At 46.8% G+C, this 13,791-nt stretch overlaps 2 protein-coding genes across 2 annotated transcripts in view; both read left to right on the forward strand.

Annotated features, from left to right (window-relative positions):
* The first annotated feature begins 3,602 nt into the window (after positions 1-3,602).
* On the forward strand, positions 3,603-11,568 carry ATP6V1G1 (ATPase H+ transporting V1 subunit G1). Its single transcript, XM_002720414.6, has 3 exons — positions 3,603-3,755; positions 6,946-7,046; positions 10,800-11,568. Exons 1-3 carry the CDS (start codon positions 3,674-3,676, stop codon positions 10,971-10,973), a joined length of 357 nt encoding a protein of 118 aa, XP_002720460.1. The 5' UTR covers positions 3,603-3,673; the 3' UTR covers positions 10,974-11,568.
* A 1,859-nt stretch (positions 11,569-13,427) lies between these two features.
* TMEM268 (transmembrane protein 268) overlaps positions 13,428-13,791 on the forward strand; it is a 33,005-nt gene continuing 32,641 nt past the window's right edge. The window contains exon 1 of the mRNA XM_051842662.3: positions 13,428-13,600. The gene's annotated coding sequence lies outside the window, so the exon portion shown is untranslated. The remainder of the gene's footprint in view (positions 13,601-13,791) is intronic.

Below are 13,791 nucleotides of genomic sequence, written 5' to 3' on the forward strand. Positions count from 1 at the left end.
ACTATCTAATTCCAGATCATTTTCATCACCCTAAGAAGAAATCCCATGCCAATTGGCAGTCACTCCCCATTTCCTCTCCCCCAGCCTCTGTCTGTCTCTAGAGATTTGCCTATTCTGGGTGTTTCAGGTCACAGCACTGTATGACAGGTGGCCTTTTGTGTCTGGTGTCTTTTGCTTTGTCTAGTGGCACCAAGGCTTGTCCCTGCTGTAGCTTGTACCAGTCCTTTATTTATGTTGATGACCAACTGCAGTTCTATTGTGTGCATATACCACATTTCATGTATCCACTCCACTGTTGGCTACCATCAACTCTCTGAGTCTTCACTCCACCCCGAGAAGTACGCACGTCTGTCCTCTGAAGACGGCGAATCACTTTTTCTGAGAACACAGATATTTATAAATCTTTCCAAGAAATCATTGAAATGGGATTTAAAATTCGCAGAGAGCAATCAAGATCCAGTTCTCATGCCGGGAAGCGATAGGTATTCTGCGGTTACGTCATCTTTCCAAGCCCACCCCCAACCTCAGTGAAATAACCATGAATGCAGCTTCTCCTTGGGTACAGAGATCTTATCAAGAACAATTCTGGCGTCATCTTCCCTCCTCTGTGCCTGGTGGTCTCTAAGAAGTCATCTGCTTCTTTCCACAGCCCACAAGATCTCACACAAGAGCATGATGAGGGAGGTTCCCCCTGCAGTCCTGGCTGGGTCCAAGCACACTGTGTGACAGTCAGTGGTGTGACCGCGAATTACTGAACCTGCGGATCTTCCGTTTGGTTGCTATACAATTGAATTAATAACAGTACTCTGAAGTTGCTGAGGAGTAAGCCAAGTGTTTGCAAGACTGTTTGTCACACTGGCAAACTCAGCCACTGCCTTCCCAGCTCCCTGTTTGTGGTGGTGGTGCTGTGCCTGAGCGAGTGCTGACAGAGGAGTGCCACACACTGATAAACTTGGGAGTACTTGATTGCCGGTGGTGGAGAGCAGGCTCGTGCCCTAAAGAACTCTCAACCCTGAAGCTCAAAGCAACAGGGTTTAAAAAGGTAAAAACCACAAGGGAGAATACATGGTTGCTAGGGTCAAGCTGACCTAAAGCATATGCAAAACTAATATCAATTACAATCTTGACAATACTAATTTCGGTCTTTTATTTTTTTAAAAGATTTATTTGAAAGGCAGAGTTACAGAGAGGCAGAGGCAGAGAGAGAGAGAGGTCTTCCATCCGTTGGTTCACTCCCCAGATGGCCACAATGGCCGCAGCTGAACTGATCTGAAGCCAGGAGCCAGGCACTTCCTCCAGGTCTCCCATGCAGGTGCAGGGGTCCAAGGACTTGGGCCATCCTACTCTGTCTTCCCAGGCCACAGCTGAGAGCTCAATTGGAAGTGGAGTGACCGGATTGAACTGGCAACTATTGGGATGCTGGCATTGCATGTGATGGCTTTACCCGCTGTGCCACAGCACTGGCCCCCCATTATAGTCTTGACATTAGTCCAGGTACTGACCTCAATCATATGTGGACATAGGCAAACTACAATCTTAACATCAATCCAGGTGCAGCCTATCTGTTTTAAGCTTGAACAATCATTCTAGGGGATTTCTATGTTTAGTGAAGTGGGATGCAGTGTACTGATGTTTTAGTTTCAGACCATAGTCTCACAGGAGGGGTGCTTTCTCAAGATAGAGTCTTGGGTGCTCCATAATAGAGTCCCTACTATCAGGGTGTCTATAGCAACTGCTGTCCCCACCTCCACACACAATGTTCCTTCTCCCCAGACCATCTCTCACCCTGCCACCCTCCACTCTCGTTTTCTGGGTACTCTCTCACTCTTCAGAGGTCATTTGAAATGCCATGTCTCACAGAAACCCTCCCAGACACCTTGGCCGGTGCTGCGGCTCACTTGGCTAATCCTCCCTGCGGCACCAGCACTCCGGTTTCTAGTCCTGGTTGGGGTGCCGGATTCTGTCCTGGTTGCTCCTCTTCCAGTCCAGCTCTCTGCTGTGGCCAGGGAGTGCAGTGGAGGATTGCCCAGGTCCTTGGGCCCTGTACCCCATGGGAGACCAGGAGGGGGCACTTGGCTCCTGGCTTCGGATCAGCGTAGCGCGCCGGCCAAGTGACCATTTGCGGGGTGAACCAACGGAAAAGGAAGGCCTTTCTCTCTGTCTTTCTCTCACTAACTCTGCCTGTCAAAAACAAAACAAAACAAAACAAAACAAAACAAAAAAACCTTCCCAGAAGCCTCCATATTTACCTCCTGCTATTAAGTGGGTCCTTCTTATTTTTTTTTTTTTTTAAGATTTATTTAAACAACAGAGAGACAGGCAGACACACACACACACACACACACACACCAGAGAAAAAGAGAGAGATTTCCTCCACTGGTTTATTCCCACATGGTGGCAACATCCAAGCCTAGGCCAGGCCAAAAGCTGGAAACAGGAGCTCCATCTGGGTGCAGGGACCCGAGCACTAGGCTCATCTTCTGTTGCCTTCCCAGGTACATCAGCAGGAATCTGCATCTGAAGCCGGCCCCTGGATCCTTCTAAAAACACTTCTCCTTGGCTGCGTTGACCACGGTTTGTGATTATCTATTTTAGTTCACCTCTTTTGGATCCATAAACTGTGAGACTTACCAGAGACCTTGTTTATCTTGCTCTCTGCTGTGTCAAGTATTGAAGGACATCCGGGGTCAGAGCAGGTGTTCCACAGATGTGTATGGAAAATAGTACAAGCTTTTCCTGAACCCACATTCAGAAATGGACAGGGACCTGTTCAAAATCACTCGGATTTTTTTTAACAGAGTTGATCCCAATTTTCCCTGCTGGCAACCCAGGACTCCACCTCTAGAAATGGCAAGAATTTTTCTAAACCTAAAAACAAAGAACCTGCTGAAAATGGACTGGTATCTGGCACAGGAGTTAAGATACCCATGGGACTCCAGCATCCCACATGCGCATGGCTGGATTCCAGTCCCAGCTCCGACTCCCGCCTCCTGTTAATGCACACCTTGGGCGGCAGCAGGCGATGGTTCAGGTATTTGAGTCCCTGTCATGCGTGTGTCAGACGGATTGAGAATCCAGGCTCCTGGCTTCAGCTGGGGCCCAGCCCTAGCCACAGTTCCAGTTATGGTGGGCATTTGGGGAGTGACCCAGCGGCTGGAAGACCTCTCTAACTCTGTGACTTTCAAATAAATGAAAACTTAAAATAATAATTTTTTTCTAAACTGTTCCCTAATATGAGTGCCCGAACAGGAGAGAGTAAAAGTCGTGTGCGGGATAGGAGAACGGGATTTAGGTTGGCCCCTTCTCGCGGCACCTTAATGTGCACTGGCTGTAAAGTAAGGGTCTCTACGGCAACTACGACGTGGCACCGTGGCTACAACAACGCAACAAGCAAAGCGGCCGGCGCCGGGAGAGAAGAAGAGAGGCCGGCCACAGCCCCCGCGCAGGCGCACTCGGCCACTCCCCCTCATCCCTCCTCCGACCCGCCCGTCCTGCCTGAGTCTTGGGCCCCTTGGGTTGTCAGCCGACGCGACGCCGCGCGGGTCACGTGACGTAGGGGCGGGGCGCCGGCCGGAGGCGCAGGCGCAGTTTGCCCGGTGGGTGGGTCAGGTGACCAGAGGAGCCTTCGAGTCGGTTTAGGCCGCTGCTCTGGGCTTCCAGAGTGCCGGTCGCCATGGCCAGCCAGTCGCAGGGGATCCAGCAGCTGCTGCAGGCCGAGAAGCGGGCGGCGGAGAAGGTGTCGGAGGCCCGCAAGCGTGAGTTTCGGGGTGGGGCGGCCCGCGGGGGTCCGAGGCTGAGGAAGGCGGCTAGGCCTCGGGAGGCGGCCTGAAAAACGGCGCGGGGCGAGGGTGGCGGTAGTCCCGGAGGCCTGTGTGTTTGGAAGCCCTGGAAGGGCTGGTGGGCCGCCCGGAGGCTGCCCTACGCGAGAACAATTCTGAGTGTAGAGACAGCGGTGGGTTAGCGCGCTCTTCGGGGTCTGGCTGGCGCCTACAGGAAGGCTGTCCAAACGGAGCTTCGGTCTGTCTGCCTCGCATCTGCGGCTTCGGGAAGCGAGCCACCACCCGCACCACTGCTCGCGCTAGGAACCCGGGGCCCGCCTTGCTCTTCCCCTTCGCCCGATCGCCACGCTGGGTCGCCCAGGCTTTGTGTGTCTGGTCGTCCCCCCTCCCCCCCCACCCCTCCTGCCCCATCGCCATCGCCGGCACCTAAGCTCAGGACACCAACTTCTCGGAGCTCCCATGAACAGCCGAAAACGAAAGTTGCTTTCTTATTTTATTTTATTTTTTTACGCGGCTAATAACTGCCAGCGCCAGTGCCCACTGCTCCTGTGGTCTCCCCCATCCTGGTTTTCCACGTCCCAGGAAACCAGGAAGCAAACCCTGGGTAGGGTGATTGCAGGTGAGTTGAAGGCTCCAGTTGGGAAATGCAGGGTTGCCAAAGAACTTAATAGGTGGGGCGTAGTCTCATCTTCCAGGGAGGAGAAGCCGGTCTCTTCTGGTGCACCCTTCCGCGGTCAGCCAGCCCGCCTTTTGGGTCAGCGGACTTTTATGCCTGTAGAATCCAGCACAGCCCCTTCAAGGCGCGGAATGGCTGTGACTCCGCCAAGGCACCTTGGTCCATTCCCTCTGCGAGCTTTTGCTTTCTCCTCCCTGCCCCGCGTTCTCTAGTCCTTCGTCTTTCTTTGGACCTCAGAATTTAGGCAGCGCTTCTTCCAGGAAGTCTGCCCTGATTGATGCTGCTCCCCTCAGCCTGGGTCAGGGGACCCTCTTCAGTGCTTGCTTACATGGCTGCGTCCCCAGACCAGGTTCCTGGGGAGTAGACACTGTCTGACTTAGTTTTATGTATCCAGTTTTCCATCTGGTGAGAAAGGTGTTTGTACCCCCACTTTACAGATGGGATACTAAGGCACAGAGGGAAATGATTTGACCATACCTTGGGAATTAGCTTAGTTGGGGCTTAGAGGCATGGATAAATTCACCATGCAAGGGTAAATTACCAAGCAGTGTGTTTCCTGGTATAAGACTTAGAATCTGTCCCCCATCCAAGTAGGATTCACGTGTGGCTCCTGTCCATTCTCAGTTAGGAATTGTGTGATACTCTGCATTCCATAGGGAGAGCTTTCTTTGAGGGGAATGGGAAGAATCCTTTTCTTGGCCTAGGACTGGAAGGTTTTGTGTTCCTTGTAGACTTTTTCCAATCATGCCCTTGACACAGCGTTTCCAGAATGACCTCTCAGAGTTTGTCCAGTGGTGTCTCATCAGGGAATAAGTTGTGTCAGTGGGAAGGATGTGGAACTGTCTGGGGGAAGCGCAGGAACAAGCATGTAGGGTGAAAGGGTAAGAACAGGTGAGTGCCTTGGAGGCACTGTGAACCTGTAAAGCTGCATAGCCTGGGTAGCCCTTAGGTAGTTACTGGGTGAATTTATCTCACGAGAGTTAGTTTATGGTTAGTGTACATCTCAGAGCTATGGCTGAAAAAGTGATCACCTATCTTGATCTGTAATTATGGTTGACGTGCCCAGTTAGGAATGGGGAAGAGGCTGTGCCTGGTGTGGTAAAATGATCCAACCCAAGTTTTAATGAAATCAGTGCTTTGGACCTTACTAGTAAGAAGAAAAAAAAAGACTGTTGTGATTTATTTCATTGAAGAGACGGAAAAAAAAAAAAACAAAAACAAAAACAAAAAAACACCAGCTCCCAGTGTGAGGCCTGAGGAAAATGAGATTTGGAGGAAATAGGATTTCCTGTGCAAATATTTTGATTTTCAGAGAAGCCGATCAAATTGAACTTTGTGATGTTTACTGAGAGGCAGAGGTGATGGATTCAGTTAGCAGTGGGAGTTGGGAGTAACGTATTATAAAATCAGGTTTAGCTACTGCATACTGTTTGGGCCCTGAATGTTATTTGTAGATTGTTGATTTGACAAAGATCTTTGTCTTTGAAATATGGCCCAGTATAACTAGTGCGGAGGATAGCATGCGAATGTTGGGGTACAGGGGGATAGCAGGCCTGAAGTAGTACTGGAGTAATACAGACTGGTAGAAATAGTTCTTGGGTGAGTGCTTAGAGAGAAGTGCTTAGAGAGAAGCCTATTTTAGACTAGCTCATGCAGTGTTGATGTTGTCAGTGTAGTTATAGGTTCAAAATTCTGTTCCTCCTCAGGAAGTGGAAGGCTGAGTTTCCTTCATCTGTATGGTTCTGGCAGGTGCACAGTGTCTTTTGTTCTGAATTAGATACTCAGGTTGATCATCTGAGACCCTTTTTATTCCATCTGGTGAACAGAGATTGAAAGCAGAGAGTATGTGTGGCTGGTCTTGTGCTGTTTTCATATGGGCTTTGACAGGACCGGACTTTTTTCCCAGCTGTGTGTTAAAAACTACCCTGTTCTAGAATCCAGGGCACCTGTGTCCCCTCCCCTCTCAGCCAGTGTGCAGCTTCCCATTCAGTGCTCCCCCTTCAGCCTGCCCTCCCAGTCACTGCTTTCATGGCTGCCTTGTGACAGGCATGGTAGTTTCCAGCATTACATCATCTTTCATTAGTACATTTTAGGCTGATGTCCCTGGTGAACCTATTAGCTCCTTGCTGAGCTTCTCATCAGAGCTCCAATTGTCGCCAGCCCCATACTAGGGTGTATACTTCTTGGGAAGAGGAGTTCCCTGTTGGTTCCTAGCAGAGAATATTCTGACACGTTGCACAACTTTTTCCATCATTTTCATGGCCTGTAATTATGAAGGCATCTTTTTTAATGTAGTAATTTCTTAGGTACAGCCTGTGGCGCCAGGAACCTATTAGCTTTGAATTCTCTTATTCCCATGCATGTCTCTGTCTCTTGGGATTGTGTCTTAACTTTTTCCCCTTGTTTACTGTTAAAACTTAACTATTTTGGTGTCTGCTTTTCTACTTGTCTTTTAACCACTTCCTGATTAGTTCTCTGTTTTGAAAACAGGAAAGAACCGGAGGCTGAAGCAGGCCAAAGAAGAAGCACAGGCTGAAATTGAACAGTACCGCCTGCAGAGGGAGAAGGAGTTCAAGGCCAAGGAAGCTGCGGTGGGCCCCCTTTTCTTTTTCTTTTTTTAAAAGATTTATTTATTTATTTGAAAGGCAGAGCCAGAGAGAGAGAGAGAGAGAGAGAGGTCTTCCATGTTCTGGTTCACTCCCCAGATGGCTGCAAGAGCTGGAGTTGAGCCGATCCGAAGCCAGAAGCTCCTTCTGGGTCTCCCATGCGTATGCAGGGGCCCAAGCACTTGGGCCATCTTCTGCTGCTTTCCCAGGCCATAGCAGAGAGCTGGACCAGAAGCGGAGCAGCCAGTGCTCAAACCGGTGTCCATATGGGATGCCAGCACAGCAGGCAGCAGCTTTACCCGCTATACCACAGCGCCACACCCCCCACCCCCATTTATTTTCATCACTTTCCTTTCCTCTTTCCCCCAGGCTCTTAAAAATATAGCTCAGAGGTTCTGGCTCTTGTAGAGTTCTGCAAATTTGGGTATCATGCATTTTATTGTATGCTCAGGCTGCATCTTTTAGGAGTCTTGTTTACTAACATTGAATCCTAGTCTTCACTTATTCAGTCATTTAACAAATAATCTATCAAATAGTGCCGAGTACTGAGACAGATGATAGGGAATCAGCTGTGGACAGAAAGAGATCTGACCCCTGCCTTCACAGAGCTTAGCTTCCAGTCTTGCAGACCTTTAGCTGTAAAGTAGCATAAACAGAGCCCTGCTTTAGTGTAGTATAGTGAGAGGCATTTACCACTAGTCAGTATACGCATTGGATCATAGTACAAAAACAGATCACAGAAAATACAGAGGAAGCAGGGATCATCAGTCTGTAAAGGGAAAGAGTGGAGGAGGAAAACCGTCAACACTCTTGGAAAACGCAGTTCATACTGGTGCACAGTGGAATTTCTTGGCCGGTATAACTAAAAACCTAGGTGAAAGGCTAACTTTATTTTGATCCTGAGCTTAAAAAATACGCTCAGGATTCTTGCTTTCTGAGCTCTGCTTTTGATTTTGTGTGCTTTGTTCTCAAGTTCTACATTGTGGTGGCTTGCGTCTGGTATTAAGAGGCACATGCGTCCTTCTTGGCCTTCAGTAACAAAAGTTTCCACCATCTTTGCACAGGGTGATTTTTTAAATTAAAATTTAAAATGCAGGGTGAGTTTTGGCACAGTGGCTAAGACACCTCTTGGGCTGCCCATGTCCCCTCTCAGTGCCTGAGTTCGTATCCTGGCTCTGTTTCTGATTCCTGATTCCCGCTGCCTGCTAATGTGCACCCTGGGAGGCAGCAGATGTTGACTCAGGCATTTCAGTCCTGCCACTCACATGGGAAACCCAGACTGAGTTCCAAACTCCTGGCTTTGACCTGACCCATCCCTGACTCGTGTGGACATTTGGGGAGTGAACCAGCAGATGGGAGATTCTCTGTCTGTCTTTCCAGTAAGTAAAAATAAATACAAAAACTGAATTATGTTATCTAAAAAAATCTTAAACTGTTTCCTGATGCTTGAAGTTAGGCTGATTGTTGCTGTAAGTCGTCAGACTACTAACAAAACAGTGGAGAAATACTTGTGTCCAGCGGCCATCTTATCTCTGTAGTTTTACCCTCTACTGTGCAATTACAGAGATGTTATCAGTGTTGTACTGTTAAAGCAAAAGCTGAGTTTTCTAGTGATTTTCATCTATAATTGTTTCCATCTTGAGGTAACTTAGGGAACTTGGCAGCGGTTTATATTGGTAACAGAAATGAGTTTTTATCCCGAGTAGAGGTTATGGGACTTAAAAATATGAATTAGTGACTGATCTCTTACTAACTGCTCCAGGGTATTCCTATAATACAAGCAGTTATAATGTAGTATGAACAGCTCTTAAGTTTGCACTCAGAAGACTTGGGTTTGAGTCTGCGTGTTTACTTTGCCCTCTTTGAGCCTTATTTTCCTAATCTAAGAAGGGGTGATAGCCTCCTCCTTGGTTGTTGTGAGGAACAGGCAATATGAGAGAATGCTTTGTAAACTAATGTATAAATCTATATGAGAAAATAGCACACTAGCTGATGAGAAGATTCAGACATGAAATTATGTCTTGGAGAACCTGATAGGTCAAGTTCAAATAAACTATCGCAGTTAACAAAGAGCCTACCTGACTGTGAAGATCATAGAAGGTAAAAGAACATTCATCAACCAGCGTGTCTCAAATTATGAATAAAAACTGAAGAGTAAAGTGTAATAAGATAAAAATATTGAGTAGAAAAGGTGGCAGTGAGAAATCAGTTTGCCTTTCTCCCAGCCTGAAAGTCCTCAGAGCTCAACATTGGTAGCAGTGTTTTGTGAGTTCTTCTAGAATATCTATTTGAAAGAACAGATGTCATGTATTTATAATATTGGTGAATCTACTGATGAACTTGAGAGCTTAAACATTAACCAGTAATGGTGAAACTTATATACTTGTCCTAAACTGTATTTTCATTGTGTTTGTTTCTAAATAGTTTTTAAAAAAATTTTATTTAAGGTATACAAATTTCATGTATACAGATTTAGAAACAGTGATATTTTCCACCCTGCCCTCCCTCCCACCCATGCTCCCACCCTTCCTCTTTTTTCCTCTCCTAATCCCTTTCTTAATTTTTACAGTGATTTACTTTATACTTATAAGATGTAAGCAATGGTTTACTTATAAGATTAACCATACGCTAAGTAAAGAGTTAAACAGATACTAAGAATAAGAAAAATAGAAACCACTGTTCAGGGCTCTAAACAATCATTGAAACTTAAAATGTCAAATTCACTCCTATACATTACATTTTTGGTACTCTGTTACCACAGATCAGGGAGAACATACCTGTCTTTTGGGGAATTGGCTTATTTCACTAAGTATAATGGTTTCTAGTTGCATCCATTTTGTTGCAAAAGACAAGATTTTATTTTTTATGACTGAGTAGTATTCCATTGTGTGTGTTTATACACCATAATTTCTTTATCCAGTCATCAGTTGATGGACATCTGGGTTCATTCCACATCTTAGTTATTGTGTGTTAGCGATAAACATGGGGGTACAGATAACTCTTTGATATACTGATTTTATTTTGTTTGGGTAAATTCCCAGGAGTGGGATTGCTGGGTCATTTGAAAGTCAGAGTTAAAGAGAGGGAAAGACAGAGATCTTCCATGTGCTGGTTCACTACCCAGATGGCTACAACGGACAGGGCTGGGCCAAACTGAAGCCGGGAGCTTCATCTGGGTCTCCCCTGTGGATGCAGGAGCCCAAACACTTGGGCCATCTTTTGCTGCTTTTCCCAGGCCATTTTTAAAGAGTGTTTAAGATACCATGTATTTCCTCTTTTAAAACCACACACACAAATATCTATATCTATACATATGTGTTATTGTGTGTATCTCCTGACTAGTGCTCTGTGTCTTGCTTTTTTCCTCCCTAATTTGTGTACTTTAAGAACTCATCCATGGAAGCACCTTAATTTATTTAACCAGTCCTCAGTTTTTGAGTTTGAAGATCAATTCTAGTCTGGTTAAGGCTACACTTAGACTCTGGAGAGATGTGAGTATCGTCTCTGGAGTAGGGTTCTAGCAGTGGGAAGGCCGTGCAGCTGACCTTTGGATGAACGTGACTCCCGTTAACTCTGGCAGTGTCTGCTTCCCCACATGCTGTGCAGTCATGAGGCTACATTGTCTGCTGCTGATCGCTTACCTTCATTGAGGAGCCCGGGTTTCCCCAAGTCAGCAAGCAGCTTTCTGGATGTCCTGGCCATTCCTGACGTTCCCTCTGTGTCCTCCTCCCACTGCAGGCGCTGGGATCCCACGGCAGTTGCAGCAGCGAAGTAGAGAAGGAGACCCAGGAGAAGATGACCATCCTGCAGACCTACTTCCAGCAGAACAGGGATGAGGTCTTGGATAACCTCTTGGCCTTTGTCTGTGACATCCGGCCAGAAATCCATGAGAACTACCGCATAAACGGATAGAAGAAAGCTGCCCTTGTTCCACGGCTGGGCGTTTCAGATGCTCTCGTGGAGCATGGAGCCTCAGCAAAGCTCACGCTCTGCCCTCATGACAAGGCATTAAATTATTTCTGTGTGTTTCATAGGAGGGCCTTCACTCGTTAGCTTCTTTATCCAGACTTTCCAAAGAGTTCATCTTTTTACTTCGTATTTCTTAGAGACATTTAATAAGTATATGTCGTGTGTTTTCCTGTGCCTTTTAGTTCAAGCAACATATATGTCAGTGTTGACTTTTCTATCTTAGATCTTGTATAAAAAAAAATTCTTTGAAGAAAGAAAGGGACTAAACAATTTGTTTCCCCTATGCTTTCTTGAAGGTCAGGGGCTTTATCTATGAAAAAGTAGTAAATAGTTTCTTGTAACTTGTGTGAAGCAGCAGCCAGCCTTAATGTCTATTCCAAAGGCAAAAGCAATGAATTACTCGTGTAATTGTTTAGGCTGCTTTTAGCTTCTTAATCAAAATTACTAGATGATAGAATTTAAGAACTTATTGCATGTTATTACTTGGTGTACTGATAATTTAAAAGTAAAGACTTTGTCATGTGTTCTATCTCTCACACTTCTCTGGTTCATCCTGTATGATAATGCAAAATGCACTTTGGCCTACAGAATTCTTCAGATTCTGCAGAATTCCACTTAGGAAATTAGCTCACATATCACATTTGCATTCATAGTTAGAAATTGTTCAAGATGTACAGATTTAGCAAGAAGCAAAATGCTTGTAATTTTACCTAAAAATTGGTTTACAAAACAAGAAGTAGTGTCAGCTCGCTGCTGCTTCTTGATACCGGCCTGCCCTGGCAGTTTATCAGCCTGTGTCCTCCTGGTGGGCTAAAGGACGTGACTGAAGCTCTTAGTGACTTCACACTCCTACTTATAAGAGTTAAATGTCTTTCTGTTAGCTGCAAGTCTTTTGTTGGTTTGAAACTAATTTCTGGTAGAAATGGTTGAAAGAGCATGGGATTTCCTTACCAATACAGCTAGAAAGACTTTAAAAATATATTTGAAAGATAGACTTTTTTTTTTTTTTTTTTTTTTGACAGGCAGAGTGGACAGTGAGAGAGAGAGAGAGACAGAGAGAAAGGTCTTCCTTTGCCGTTGGTTCACCCTCCAGTGGCCACCGCGGCCTGCGCGCTGCAGCCAGCGCACCGCGCTGATCCGATGGCAGGAGCCAGGTACTTATCCTGGTCTCCCATGGGGTGCAGGGCCCAAGGACTTGGGCCATCCTCCACTGCACTGCACTCCCTGGCCACAGCAGAGAGCTGGCCTGGAAGAGGGGCAACCGGGACAGAATCCGGCGCCCCATCCGGGACTAGAACCCGGTGTGCCGGCGCCGCAAGGCGGAGGATTAGCCTGTTGAGCCGCGGCACCGGCTTGAAAGATAAGACTTTTAAAAATATATTTGAAAGAGAGAGCAAGATCTTCCATCCACTGGTTTACTCCCCAGATAGCCACACGACCAGGGCAAGGCCAGGCAGGTCTCCCACGAGTGTGTCAGCAGCCCAAACACTTGGGCCATCTGCTGCTGCTTTTCCCAGGCCACCAGCAGTTTCCGGATCAGAAGTGGAGCAGCAGGGACACAAATGGGCGCCTGTGTGGGATGTTGGTATTGCAGGCAGCAGCTTCATCCACTGTACCACAGCGCTGGCCCCCATGTCTGTTTTGTAGTAGAAGACCTCAGAAAGTTTTCTTATGCAAGCTGTTTGACTTTATTGTTAAAACACCCATGCCTGACTCCCTGAAACTGCTCGTCAGGGTCAGTGGTGGTGTCCACACTGAGAAACCCAGCCTTCTACCATTTGACGTTTAGGATTATTTCATGGGCTTGGCCACTCTTCTTCCCCTGAAACATTTTATTAATTTTTTTGAAAGATTGATCTGTTTGAAAGGCAAAGTTACAGAGAGGGAGAGACAGAGTGATCTTCCATCCACTGGCTTACTCAGATGGCTGCAAGGGCCTGGGACTGGGCCAGGCCGGAGCCAGGAGCCAGGAGCTTCATCTGGGTCTCCCACGTGGGTGTAGGGGCCCAAGCACTTGGGCTACTTTCTGCCCTTTCCCAGGTGCATTAGCGGGGAGCTGGGTTGGAAGTGGAGCTGCTGGGACTTGAAGTGGCACGCATATGGGATGCTGGTGCCACAGGCAGTGGCTTTACTTGCTGTGCCACAGCGCTGGCCCTGAAACACTCTTAGTTTCCTTCTGTTATCCAGTGGTGAGCTACCTTGCTTCTCAGTCTCTTCCCAGTGCCTTCTCCTGTTTTCCCAAGGTTTTGTTCTTGGCCTTCTGTACATATTTCCTGATGAAACCACTCTCATTTCCTGGCATTGTTGTCTGTATTGAAGATACTTGTATCTCAAACTCCTGTCAAATTGCTTATTTGATGTTTTGACATGAATGTTTAGTAAATACCTCCATCTTAACATCCTGCGCTTATTGCAGCTTAACTCTTGGTGTGACTGCTAACTGTAGCAACTCCTTACCTGCTGCCCCTGCCAATACAGGTTTCCTAAACTGGAGAGACAGGAGGCAACACTTAGACTCACTGACCCAAGATTTTTAACCTGGTTGCCACGGATATTTTCATCCTGGATTGGTAAGGCTTTGCTTATTTTATGACTGGTTGAACCAAGCAGCCCTGTGTTGCTAGTCACAGAAGCCGAGGGGAGTATTTAGAAAAGGGATGTGACCAGTGGTCAGTCGACAGAACAAGACATCTGAAAAGTAAAGGGCTTGGTGACCTGGGAGAGGAACCTAGTATAAAGTGTGTAGAGAGAGTTGGTTTGA

Source organism: Oryctolagus cuniculus, chromosome 1 (assembly GCF_051225735.1).
Source record: "Oryctolagus cuniculus isolate XC-2025 breed Fujian yellow rabbit chromosome 1, ASM5122573v1, whole genome shotgun sequence".
NCBI lineage: Eukaryota > Metazoa > Chordata > Mammalia > Lagomorpha > Leporidae > Oryctolagus > Oryctolagus cuniculus.

Coding starts and splice junctions, on each gene's coding strand:
- ATP6V1G1 (XM_002720414.6), top strand. CDS start 3,674: ATGGCCAGCCAGTCGCAGGGGATCCAGCAGCTGCTGCAGGCCGAGAAG. Junction 3,756..6,945: donor GGTGTCGGAGGCCCGCAAGC/GTGAGTTTCGGG, acceptor TTTTGAAAACAG/GAAAGAACCGGAGGCTGAAG. Junction 7,047..10,799: donor TCAAGGCCAAGGAAGCTGCG/GTGGGCCCCCTT, acceptor CTCCCACTGCAG/GCGCTGGGATCCCACGGCAG.